This window comes from Lepeophtheirus salmonis, chromosome 7, assembly GCF_016086655.4.
Source record: "Lepeophtheirus salmonis chromosome 7, UVic_Lsal_1.4, whole genome shotgun sequence".
NCBI lineage: Eukaryota > Metazoa > Arthropoda > Copepoda > Siphonostomatoida > Caligidae > Lepeophtheirus > Lepeophtheirus salmonis.
The window spans coordinates 8,469,877-8,484,186 of NC_052137.2; the positions used below are offsets into that span (position 1 = coordinate 8,469,877).

Below are 14,310 nucleotides of genomic sequence, written 5' to 3' on the forward strand. Positions count from 1 at the left end.
ACATCAATCTCTGTGATTTTGACCTGTGGAGCAGGGTGGAGACGATCGCCAGCAAGAATAATCATACCTCAATTGAGGCCTTAAAGGCTTCCATCGTCAATATAATGAAGGACCTGAATCTGCACGAGGTATCAAGAGCATGCAAGGCTTTCAGGCGCCGTGTACAGATCGTGATTAAGAACAAAGGCTTTCATTATGAATAATCATTTTACATTTAGTGTGGCTTTCAAATGCAACAGAAGTAATCGTTTATGATACTTATAAAAGTATCATGATTAGCCCTTAAAGAAATTCCGGATTGACCTAGTCCACCCTATAATTATGAGTAATTGTATGATTTATTAATATCGGCATTTCATTTATTTTGAATAAGAAAAGGTTTTGGTCGAACATTTACCTATAAAAGACTATGTTTGATTAACTTTATTTTCCAACCAACTATTTAAATCAAGTTATGATTTTATAAATCACACCATTACTTCTAATTCATTAGCAATTCCCCTCCCAGAGGTGTTTAGATGGTTAAAATTCTAAAAATAAAAAAATGAAAGACCATCAAGCTTCTTTTCATTATAAAAAAATTTAACATATATTTTGTTAAAGTAACGGATAGCGTTTTTATTAATGTATTAATTGTTGTTGTAATCCTTCATTAATTGGGAGAGGGACTTAGCCCAAAAATTATAAAAACCGCTATATAACTATTTATATATAAAATAAGTTTATTTAATGTATATACTAACAGTGGGTGCCCGCATTTTAGAATTGAATAGAGGGGAATAGAAACAAAGAATGAGCGTATAAGAAAAAAGACAGAGACAGGGATTTAGAAAGATACAGGGAGAGAAGAGAAGAGTGAAGAGACAGAGAGAAGGATATATATAGAGACTGACAGGAGGGGAAAAAAGGTTTTATTTCGGTGAACAACAAGCTCTTAATGACTTTGTAGATCCCCATAAAAAATATCGTAGGAATAGGTTTTGTGATTTTATATGCTTACTAGCTAAATTTCAGACTGATCTGTTTCACAATTTTGGATTCCATGTGTGATAGCACCAAAAACAGACTTATAAATTAACACATAAAAGATTTGATAATTTTTTTTTTTTTTTTTTGGGGGGGGGGGACTTAAGAAACTTTTATGGGGACTCAAGCCCACTCCCGAAAAAGGGGAAATAGCAACGCCACATTACATGCATATGATTGATTTTTTTATATATATTATCTTCCTTTAATTGGTTAGATAGAGTTGTAGTAATTAAGTATATGAAATATTATACTATTACAAATGTTCCATTTGACCTAGGAGTTGTTTTTGAAGGTCATATACTCGTAAACTAAGTATATTTTTTACTCTAGGAACAACACAGACATAAATCCAACACCATGGAGTTCAAGAGAATGATTTCTCTGGACTACGTTGTCCAGTGAGCTACTTCGTTCCATTTTGATTGTTTTGATTTAAGATGCATCACTAAACAAATATTCATGAACAAGCTAATTTCTTAGTTTTGAAAAACCCAGAACTCTGAGTTGGATTGAGCTAGAGTCTCCAAATTCTTTTTTTAAGTTTTTCTACTGTCAAAAACGTCACATACCAAAATTAAAACAAATCTGTTTCATCATTAAAATTTCTCTTGGAATTACATAAATGTATATATAAATTTGATTGTTTCGAATAGTTTATGAAATTAATCGATTAAATAATTTCTCAGATATTGACCTGAGAAATTGAAGAACTTTCATACGCGGGGGCCACCCTTTGTAATAAGCGTCGTATTCACTTATTTTTACCCAATAAAATTCAAAAGCTTTTGAATAAATAAAAAATAATACTTAAATAAAATTAGAATAAGCGCATTAATTTTTTGAAAGGAAGGAGTGCACTTGTTTTTGGGACGCTTGACCTATGTGCGCGCAAATTTTAAGCGATAATTTAATTAAAAGGAAGGTGACCTCTTTCCTATTTGACACCTATAATTTATTATATTTCCATCATTGGAAGTGAAAAGATCATAATTGGACCTCATTCAAGAATAATTGATTTCATTTTATTCTCTGACAATAAAATTATCATATTAACTTACTCAGCCATTAACATGTCTAAGGTTGCAAATGTAAGTTGAACTAATCTATTTCATTGATGTTTGCATTTTTTATTCATTAATTTACTATAATTTCTGTCTTTTTATCCTTGTAGAATTCATCTCAATCCCTAAAAAGGAAGATTCATGAAGATTCAAACTTTTTGGGTGATATTTTGGTAAGTCTTAAACAATTAATCATAAAGTTATTTAAATGAAGTATTCATTTTTGGTTAATTGTGCTTTTTATGCTTATAGAATCAATGTACAACTTTTAAGAAGGTAAAGTCCTCGAAGAAACCATCATCTACCTCAGTTGGTCACGCAAAGAATAATGCTGACAAAACAAGAACCATGATATTCGAATCTCATTCGAAGCCTTCAAGTACCAAAGAAAAAGAGCACTCTCTCAATTCTAAACCCATACAATCTGAATCTCATACCAAGTCATCCAGTATCAAAGATAGGGAACGGTCACAAAAATCTACCTCATCAACATCTCAATCTCATTTAAAGTTATTCGAAATTGAAGATAATGCTCACTTTCAAAAATCTAGCTCAAAAACATATGAGTCGAAGTCTTCCAGAACCAAGGATATAGAACAATCTCAAAAATCTAGCTCGATAACATCCGAGTTACCTTCTAAGTCATCTGTTGTCAAAGATAAAGATCGTTCTCGAAAATCTAGCTCTAAAGCATCTGAATCTCATTCAAATTTATTCGAGATTGAAGATGAGAAGCTCTCTCAAAGAGTTAGCTCCACAACACCGGAATCCTATTCCAAGTCCTCCAGTAACAAAGATAAGAAGAGTTCTCGAAAATCTAGCTCCACAAAACCTGTATCTCAATTTAAGGAAGAATCTACAAAATCTAGCTCAAAAGTATATGATTCTGATTCTAAGTCATCCAGAAATAAGGATAGAAAACGTCCTCTAGAATCTAGTCCTACAATATCTGAACCTAATACGATGTTTATCGACATTGAAGAGAAAGAGGGTAATCAAAAATCCAAATCATATGAGTCTGATTCTCGGACATCCAGAACCAAGAATAAGGAACATTGTCAGAAATCTACCGCCGAAGTTTTTAAATCAGGGACTGAGTTGAAGCAGCATTCTCAGTCATTAGATAAACATGAATTGAGGTCTCGTCATCGATCAAGCTCTAGAAGTCGTTCACTCTCCAAGGAAAAAATCAAAAATAACTATCCTGGATCAGATCAGAAGAGGGATCCAGAGTCCTCTAAGCGTAGTCTTAAAAGTACAGATCACATAAGCAATTCTTCCAATGAACCGGTCAAGTCAAGGCCCTCTTCAGATTCTAATAATAAAAATTTAAAGCGTCGTCGTTCAAGCATTGATTCTAATTCAAAAGAAGGTGAAAAATTAGTATCTAAAAGAGATACTGCCTCAGGAAAGGAAGACAATCGTGTATATACCAAGTGTAACACCCAAGAATTAGTTAGTTGTGAATTCAATAACATCTCCAGAATTGTAAATCCTCCAAAAAAAATCAGAAGAATTTCATCAGTGGAAGATTATTTTGTTGCTGATAAATCTACTGGTGATTCATGCATTGATGCATTTGATACTCATATGAGTAAAGAACAAAAGTTTAAACTTGATGAAGTCACCAAAAAATACGAAAAACTTAAAATGGAAGAGGCACTTATGCTTCTGTATAAATCCAAGAAGTCTCCTAATAATTCAAGCACTGATTCTGGTAAGGGATCTACCCGATCTAATACTCCAAACTACTTATCGGAAGATTTGGAACCTAAAATTGTGGATTCTTCAGTTTCTTTACTTCAAGATAAAACAGAGTGTTCAAAAGTAATTGAACCTAAAGTGACTCCTATTAAGTTAAAATTGAATACACCTAAGATTAAAACTATGATCAATTCATCTAAAGGGAATGAACCTACTATAACAACTCAATCTTCAATCAATAAAATTGATGATGAATCTTGTAATGAATATAAGAAACACATTAGCAAATCCTTTGCTTCCCTCCTAAGCTTGGGAGAAAAGTGCTTGAAGAGTTTAAAGAAAAATCGTCATCCTACATCTGGTGGCCCTTCTAATTTAAAAGAACAAATAACCCCTTGGTATGAAGTTCCGTACCATTCCTATGAGTTGGAGCAAATGATTCATCGATCGTTAGACAGGTCCACTCTCGAAAAATATGAAAATCCTTTAGGAAAAGTGAATTACTTGGAAAAGAAAGTAAGTTCATTGCCAAAACGTACCACCAATGAGGTTGTCCAAATACAATCAGCTCAAGTGATTCAAAAACATTCTTCATTAATATCTACCAAGACAGCTGATATTGCTAGGAATAGAGAATCTTCATCAAAACTCCAATGGACTCCCTCCAATCCATCCATTGAAATCAAAAAAATAATTGCACCAGCTTCTCAAAGAACATCAAATTATGGTGTAAACCGTGAACCATGCCCATTGAACAATTCCCAGTCACCGTTTGATAGAAGTTCATCATCTATGCCTCCACCTTCCCATCAAATGAAACGCGTGTCTCATGTTAAGAATCAGTTAGCAAGACCTTTGTCAGAAAAAAGGAACTCCTCCAAGGGCCATTAAATACAAGTTCTTGGAATAGTAAAATGGATAATAACAAAGGCCCTGGAAATTTTCCATCATTGACTCGATCCGTTTCATCACATCAGTTAAAAAGTGTGTCCAAATCAACACTCCAACGCGGACCAAATCTAAATACATTGAATCGATCTTTATCATCAAATCAATTAAAAAGCAGTAATATACCTCCTGCAGTTAAACGTACATCTAATAACCACCTGGAACGGGAATTGGCCCCTAAGCCACAGTCCCTAAAACGTTCTTCATCATCACATCAGTTGAATAGGCATTCCTCATCATCCATACCACTTCAATCTACTTTCAAACAGCAAGCAAACCATGACCCTGCTATTCAACCTCAACCCTTAAATCGTGCAAACTCATTCCATCAGTTCAAGAACACTTCTAATAGTATTTCAAAAAGTGGAACTTTACCATCTCAGGCTAAACATCCAGCATCTTCATTCTCTAAACCATCTGTTCTTGCACCCATTACAAGGCCAAATGTTAAAGAAAACATTAATTTTAATCAAGAGTCAAAAATAGAAGCTCCAGTAAATCCTTATGTTGTATCAAAGCGAGCAAGCTATCCTTTTTCATCATCAATACCGAAGAAATTGATCCCGTTCATGGAATCTCACAATACCATTCGTCCCTCGGGAAAGAACAAATATAAGCCCTTGAGCTCTTCTTTTGTTCCCTCTCAAAAGCCCCAAAAAACTCCAGAAGTTCTTGCTAAGATCATTCCACCTATGAAAAATGAAGAGATAAAATTGATGAAGCCCAAATATTTCTTCACAATTCAAATCCCTTCCAACAAATCCTCCTCTGGAGTTCCTCTCAAAGAAAGAAGCAACGAACAAAACTCTATAGTATTTTCGCGAGTGGAAACTCTGAGTGACTCTGAAGATGAAATCATAGAATATGAAAAAGTGATTGTTCCGCGGATTGAACCCCTTCCTGAAATGATAACTGAGCTTCCACCAAGCCCAAAGCATGAACCCTCTTTATCAGACAGTTCGGATGATGATTCATCTTCAGATGACGACTCATCTTCTTCTTCATCATCATCTAGTTGCTCCTCATCGGACTCGTCCTCAAGTTCAGATAGTGACTGAGTGAGAGCAAGGATTCTGACCTCTATCCTTTTTTAATTTTCAGGAAAGACAAACACAGGTGGTATGGATTTTTATTAAATTGTTCTCGTTCATTTTTGCGTGGATTTGCAAATGTAATTGTCGTCGAGTAGTAACAGAAAAGGATTCCTAATGCATCATTTGATGCTTTAAGTTGGATATTTTTTGAGGAGTAGGGAATAATGTGGAACCCATAAATAGAGGCACCTTATCTTAAGAATGTTTCTGTTGTAGTGCAGGACAGTAATTGTTCCTTTTGACAATTGTACCTTTTTTCAAATAGCCAAATAATTACATGAACTATAAATGATAATATGTACTCTTGTATAAATATTAATTTACGTGTGTATTTTAGTTGTAAACTTTTATGAATTGCTTTAAAACTATTGTATCTTTTACCGTTTTATTCTAACTAATTTTTTTAATTTGTATTAATGTTATTTTTGTTTTTATACTTATTAAATACAAATCAACTTTTTAAAAGGTAAACTTGCTTGAATGGTCATTCTCTTTATTTTTCAACTCATTATACAATAAAGAACAAGAATTTTGATTCCCACAAAATATAACAACACTATTCCCCACAATTGGGATTATGAAATCATTTCAAGATTTGAGGAAAAGGATGCATCTGAAAAATACATTTGGCGTTAATAATTAACTAAATATCGTCAAACTAGGGCTTTGTTTAAAACATCGATCTCCAAGGGTAATTGGTTGGGGATGTGATTTCCTTCAAAATACAAAAATCGAACTAACCAATTTAGAAGTCCTATATATTCTCTACTCTGCACGTTTAAATAACGTGGGCTGGAGGGATTGAGGGCCCTTTAAAATTAAATGTTGTAGCGTCAAAACTAAATAAATTATTGCTTTTCAGAAAAAAAATTCAATGTAAAAAGCCTCGCAATTTTTTTTTAATTTCAAAAGTGTCATTCGGTCAAATTTATCCTCTTCCAAAAAATTTTACCTCTAAAAATATTTCAAACAATTATTTTGTTTCTTCTAAAAATAAAAGCCCACTCCAAAATAAAATCCTGCAGACACACTAATGGTTCCTACAGCCCTCAATAAGGTAATCAGAAAATGACTTCATCTTTGGGAGAAGTTTGGGGAAAAGGGACCCCTTGTTTTGTATACGGATAAACTAAATTATCAACCTGTTGCATAGTCCTAGCTCCTAATAAGGGTCAGAAGTTTTTGCTAATTGTTTTTGTATTATCTACAACTAATTAATTTATCAATATAATGCTGTTGTTTTTTGTTTTTTTAAACTATGCTCATTTGTGTGTTTTTAACATAGACACAAAATGTTACTAGGAAAATTGCCCCGGGAAGATTCCCCTAGAGAAAATTACGCGGGAGAAAATTGTTTATGACGAATATCTAAACATATTTGTTTGTTCCATCCCCAAAGAAATAGTTTCAAGTGTGCGTAACATTATTGTAATGCCATTTCCTTGGTAAGGAGGGGGAAAATAAATTAGGGCCTCTTAAAATAGGGTAGAATACCCTCCACCCTTGGATTGGCTCGGGGGTATGTGGGATTTCTAAAAAACCACCACCTATACATCTAAGGAACCCCCTATTACAAAAAAATATTTATATTTTCGAGTCCTCGGGTTACACGGGGTACTAGGGGGTACTCCTGGATCCTTAAAAACAACCACCAATACATCCAATATTTACCCTGTATTCCACCAAATTTTAAGAGCCCCTGATCTATTTATCCCCCCCTCCTCTCCTATATTGTAATAATAATACTCACACTTGCAGGTACTCCCTGGGGGATGAAATAACCCAAAATGTTTAGATATTTGTCATAAATAATACTACGCGAAATTATATTGTGTTACTTTTCATCATGAAGTTTGAACAAAATACGGTCAATTTTCTCCAGTGCAGTTTATATTTTACATTTTAAAATTGGAATTAAATTTAATATACTTCATGAAATAATCTGTTCAAAAATACTTGACATCTCTAAATTCATATAATTTTAATTACAATAAGCATTATAAAAATAAAAATATTTGAAGAACCATCTTGGATGTGTCAAAAGAATAGGCACTTGTCTGTGGTGTGTCAAACCACTGAGAGGGATTCGGGGAAGCACTCAAATATTGGGTCGTAGGTAAGGAGGAAGGAATGAGAGACCTAAGTGAGGAAAACTATGAAGCTCAGTACAGTTGAACCAATCTAAAAATAGGAATAGAAAGGTCCTCTCATATCTCTCAAGAGCATAGAGCTACAACTTTAATATCAGAGGATATGATGTTTGAGACATTTAACTATAAGGTAAAAAAATATGGCCATGGACATACTTTTTTATGATTGAATAACTAAAATGGTTGTAATACTTTTTTTTTATAACTCAATAGCTATCAAATGATATATTTCATGAATCCATCAAATGAGTTGTTTACGAACTACAGTCCAAAACGTAAAGGTCTTCCAGACAATTTTTGATCTAATTCATCATTAAAAAAAGTACTGAACTCAGAGCTGGATTGAGTTACAGATCTGAAATTTCAAATAAAAGTTAATTTGATTTACTAAATTTTATTCAAATCGGATTTAAAAAAATAAAAAAGCGTACATTTTCCAAGCTAACAAAGATAAAAGACATTTCTCAATTTTTTTAATCTTATTTTTCTCCTAGTAATTTGTATATACTTCTCCCCGCGATACTTTCTATCTCTGCAACCCGTCCAAATAGTACTGGGCGTTTTTTTCTTGCTAAATAATTGTTCACGAAGGTACAATTTAGCTCCACCAAAATGCCACTGCAATAAATGATAGTGCAAAGTACCAGTACATAAAATTCAACTCATCTTTGATTAGCGTAGAGGTATTAACTTTCAAAAACAAATATTTAATTACAGCTCGAGACTCGATTTTGTCCATTTTCACGCAAACACTCCCTTAACTCACTCAAACGACTGTTACATAACAACTAAATGTCCAAAACGGATGAATCTTTAGAGAATCACTGTTAAAAAATTGTTAGATTGCTTTTATTTACACTTATTTACTAGCTTTTATTTACGAGTCCTGCCATCTTATCGTTGATGACCAAAAAATACCAGACCCCCCTCGTACGTACTTAATGACTAAAAACAAAACAAAAACACTAACTAATTTACTTATATGACATAATAAATGAATTACACCAATTGACCTAACTATTATTTTAAATTAATTTAAAATATGCAATAGGATATATCAATAAAAAATAGGTCATTACTCCTAGAACCAGAGAATTGATAATTATAATCATTTGGAATAAATACGACCATTTTATGCAGACATAGAGCCAAAATAATAAGATTGTAATTAAAGAACCAATAGATTAAGAGCTATCAAAATATATAAAACGTACAAATACATACATGCTCATCATTAGTCTAAAGCCAAATAATTTATAATTAAATTAAATTTTGGACAAAAAATAAGCACATATTTTTGGTCATAAGAAAATATATGACTAAGAAGTTTATTCAAGTTACATATTGGATTCATAATCAACATACATAAGATTACATTTGTGAAAGAATTAATTCAAAATTAACTAAAGGATATATTAGATATCCTTGATAAGAACCCAAATTGTTGAAATTGTATCTTGAGAAAATTATGTCAAGGAATACAGCCCTTAACTTTCACTTATTTTAAAATTTGATAAGTCATTAAAAATTTACTCCACAAAGCCTATTTTATTTGACGTTTTAGTTAGGCACGTACACTTTCCATTATCATCTGCCGGTTCTTGCCATTCCATTATTAGTAGCGTTTTCATTGTCAATTCCCAGTGTATATCTGATTTCATCTTCCTAGAGGGGCTTATTTGGAATGAAATGTCATTTACTCAGGTTTGGCCTTTATCTTCCATCTTTTCAATTCTACGATGTATTATGTCATTAAGTTTTTCTTGAAAAGAGTCCTTTTTGATTAATCTCCTGAACAAATAGAATATTCTGGCCTTTCAAAAGTCTTTGAATGAAATCAATACCAATTTACCGTACTTTTTCGGAACTGTTGTCCTCTTGTTCCTGTATGGAATTGATTTTTGGGAAAATAATTTCAAAATCCATGCACCATTTTTTTGTCAAAAATCTACAGCTGTTCCCCAAAAATAAAAAAAATTTCCAATATTAATTTTTTGAAAAAAATTCAAAATCTAGAAAGCATCTCAAAAAATGAAATTTTTTTGAAAAAAATTTCAAAAATCCATACAAAGACAAAGGGTGTGCAACAAAAGTAAAAAGGGTTAAAGGGGTTGTTCACACAACTACGAGTGTAGGTACATTTTACGTTGGACCCTTAGTTGTTCTAATTTAAAAGTACTCGACTTTATAGTAGGAATTTACCTACGCTTGTCATTGTATAAAACCGTTTTATTTATTGTTGAGATAACTTCGATGTATAAAGTAGCTGTTAGTTTATGAAAAACAGAGAGTAGCAATGATAATTTGTAAGTGAGTTACAACTATAAGTACTCAAAGTAGAATTAAGGATCAACACTGTACTTTTAATCATAATTAGTAGGGTACTAATCAAATATTAAAGTCATCTATGGGTCTTCTAAATGCTCTAAGAGGATCGGAAAATAATGACACTATAACTCTTCAAAAGTTGGAGGTTTTTGATTTCAATTTAGATGGGGAATGAGAATATATGTCACGAGGAAACGGATTTGACTATAATTTAGTATATGATATTTATGACAGTGGACCAGCTTATAAGTAAAATTTTGGATCTGTAACTAAATCCAAATCAAAGTTTTGAGGCCTTAAACATGAATAAATTTTCTGCTTATGGCAGTTTTTGGGGACAAGAAAAATTAACAAAAACGGGGACTTTTTTAATACTAAAATCGGTAAAATGGGAGAAATTATTTTCCAAAATCCACTTTTTACTATTATCCTTTTTTTTATAACACTGGTTAGGCAATAAAAACATTTTATTCCTCTTAAATTATTTTAAATAATGCATGCCAAACAAGATACTTCTAAAATAATTCTATGTATCAAATAATATACTAACAGGTCTCTCCACTAAATGCAAAATTATACCATTATATTATATGCATATATAGGTATAATCTGAACAAACTACTCATCAACAACAAAAATTAATGTTTACCTCAGTACACGAGGTGTGTTAAAAAAGTAAAGTTACTTTTCAAATTTCCCAGACAATTTATATTTGGTATGCTAAATTTTTTGATTTTTTTAATGTTAGTACATTAAAAAAAGAACATATAAATGAATTTTAAAGATTTGTTAACCTATTCGTCACCAGTTATGGGCCTTTTGAGAAAATTAGGATCATCATTGACGTTTTTCAACAGCTCATTAGCGATGTCAACGATTCTTTCTGTTAAAATTAAGTAGTTTCGGAATAAAATTATCTAACACTCGTCTAATCCCCAAAAAATATTCGAAAATATTCCATCGCAGGAGCCAACCAATATGTCAATATCCTCAGCAACTTCGTTCATAGTCATTCGACTATTTTCAAAAAACAACTTTCTTCAATCCTTGCCTGGGTGTCCAGAAGTAGGCTCATGATTGGCATCTTCCCGGCCATCTTGGAAGAGTTTGTATCACTTATAAACATTTTTTTCACTAAGAACAGTTTCACTCGTAGTCACTGTCAACATCCCAACTACTTTGGAGCACTTAATTTCATTTTTACACAAAATTTCATGCAAATTCTTTGATCCAGTTTTTTTTAATAGCAAAAAAATCCCACAGCACACAAAATACTTCTAACTATTATACCTCTTCCAAGCAAACTAAACGTATTATACGGGGAAGGTGAAATATTTCCAAACACCGGTTGATGCCAAATCTGTCGTGTTTATAACTGCGTTATTTGGGGGCCTCCTGTATTTGATTAGCAATATACCGTAAATCAATGCAATGATAAGTAAGTATTATACATTATTAAAAATCTATTAGTTAGCTAAACAGTATTTTTGCTTTCATTTTTGTTATAAAAAAACAAAGTAAAACATCACCAAGTAAATTTTTAAAGGTATAATTATATTATTTTTATCTTTTTAATTTTAGGTATATCGAAGAAAAACCCTTATAATAAAAAAAAAATGTAGAATGGAAAATTCATTACATTCAAATGGTTCCTTTGGTCATTAATTAATATGATATCATAAATCGGTATTTCTATATTTTAAGAATCCGTATCAATCTCTAAAAAGGAAGATTCTCGAAGATGATACTTTATTTGATGACATTTTGGTAAGTTTGAATAATTGTTCATAATATTATTTAAAATAGTCCAAGTATTTCAAATTAAGTGAACTTTGTATATTTATAGAACCAATGTACAGCATTTAAGAAGGTAAAATCCTCTGACAAACCATCATTTATCTTAGTTACTGACGTTAAGAATAGCATTGATAAAATCAACACCATAAAATCCTCATGTACCAAAGAGAAGAAGATCTCTCAAAATTCTAGCTCCACAGCATATGATTCTAAGTTGTTCGGAACAAAGGATATAGAACGCTATAAAAAATTAAGCAACATAATATACCGGGCCGTGCAGAATTATTTACCGATTTTTGTTCAGAACATATCGCGGACAATAATGAAATTTCGAATGACTTGAGAAACAATTTATTCATACATTTTTAGAATAATAAAATAGTTTGTGATCAAATTTAATCAATGTAGCCACCATTTGACTCAATGACACTGGTCAGGCGCAGGCCTTGGTCTCCACGTGCGCCTAGATAGAGAAGTCTAGTGGGTTCAGATCTGGGCTCTGAGGGGGCCAGTAGTACTTGGGCCAAAAGTTCATGTTGTCCTTGAGCCACTCCTGAGCTTTCTTGTAAAAGTGTGGACGGGTGCTCCATCTTGTTGAAAACCCCAAGGAGAGTTGCTGACTATGGATTTGATTCGCGGAAGGACCTTGGACGTCAGAATCTTCACATAATCCTCTGCTGTTAATCAGTAGCCAGTGGGGAACCATACCGGCTTCATGGCCCTCCCGTTGGAGGCCACGAGACACAACATCATTACCGAACCAGGGTGCTTTGTTGCTGCCACATAGCGGTGCTTATCTTGCACATCTCCAAAGCTCACAACACGGTCATTTTGTCTGTTGAAAACAGGATCGACTGTAAAAGTTTTCTCATCTGAAAAAATGATGATGCGTGCAGATGAGCTCTTGATATAATTCAAGATTTTCTTGGCACGCTCAAGTCTGACTTCTCCCTGACGTTCAGTTAGCAGAGGGCGTTCAGTACGCCTCAGGGACTTTCCTCCAGCCCTTTTCAATGCCCTTGAAACAGTTGATCTCGACGTTCCCATCTTTCTGGCCATGTCGGCAATGGACCTGTTGGGAGTCCTCTTGAAAACTGCCTTTACTTGCCTTGTTGAGACAGTGGCCTTCCTGCCAGCCCCAGGGGAATGCTTGAGATCACCCCCAGCCTCCAAGCGCTTGTCTTCAAGGAGGCCCCAACCTGTTCCTTAATGTTGTTATGAGGCACTCCCGCTCGGAGGAGGGCTGCAATTTCTATCCTCTTTGTTTCCTGATTGGACATGGTCTCACGTGGGGAAGTTGTTACGCTCTCACAGGAAGGATTTTTGTTTATTTTAACAGTGAAAATACGAAACAATCAGATTGGTTGCCACAAAACCTCTTTAAAAAGTATATTTACATCATCGGTAAATAATTTTGCACGGCCTGGTAATGAGTTTCATTCCAAGTCATCCAGTGACAAAAGGATAAGAAGCAATCACAAAAATAAACATACAAGATATCTGAATCCAATTCAAATATATTCGACATGGAAGATAATGAGATCTCTCAAAAACCTAGATCTAAAATATATGAGTCTAAGTCAACAAGAACCGTTCTCAAAAATCTGGCTCTAAAATATATAAATCTATTTCTAAGTCATCCAGAACCAAGGATTCGGAGCTATACCAAAAATAAAGCTCCAAAACATCTGAATCCCATTCAAAGATGTTCGAGATAGAAGGTAAAGAGAGCTCACATAAATATAGCTCCACAACATCTGGGTGTCATTCCAACCCATCCAGTAACAAGAATAAGGAGTGATCACTAAGATTTAACTCCAAAATATCAGAACATCAATCAAAGTTGTTCGAGATTGAAGATATTGAGTGCTCCCAAAAAACGAATTCCAAATCATCTGAGTGTAATTCCAACTCATCCAGTACCAAGGACAAGGAACAATCACTCTAATCTAGCTCCAAAACTACCACATCTCATTCAAATTTATTGGAGATTCAAGATAATGAGCTCTTCAAAAATATAGTGAAATTTAACTCCAAAATATCTTAATCTTGTTCAAAGTTATTCAACATTGAAAGTAATGAGCTCTCTCAAAAATCAATCTCAATAACATCTGAGTCTCAATCCAAGTCATTCAGAACCAAGGATATAGAACGCTCTCAAGTATATAGCTCCACAACATCCGAGTCTAATTCCAAGTC

The 14,310-nt window shown here is 33.3% G+C and overlaps 1 protein-coding gene across 1 annotated transcript; it reads left to right on the forward strand.

Moving 5' to 3' along the window:
* The first annotated feature begins 2,179 nt into the window (after positions 1-2,179).
* Positions 2,180-6,311, forward strand: LOC121121636 (uncharacterized). Its single transcript, XM_040716603.2, has 2 exons — positions 2,180-2,263; positions 2,343-6,311. Exon 2 carries the CDS (start codon positions 2,439-2,441, stop codon positions 4,683-4,685), a length of 2,247 nt encoding a protein of 748 aa, XP_040572537.2. The 5' UTR covers positions 2,180-2,263; positions 2,343-2,438; the 3' UTR covers positions 4,686-6,311.
* Positions 6,312-14,310: the final 7,999 nt, after the last annotated feature.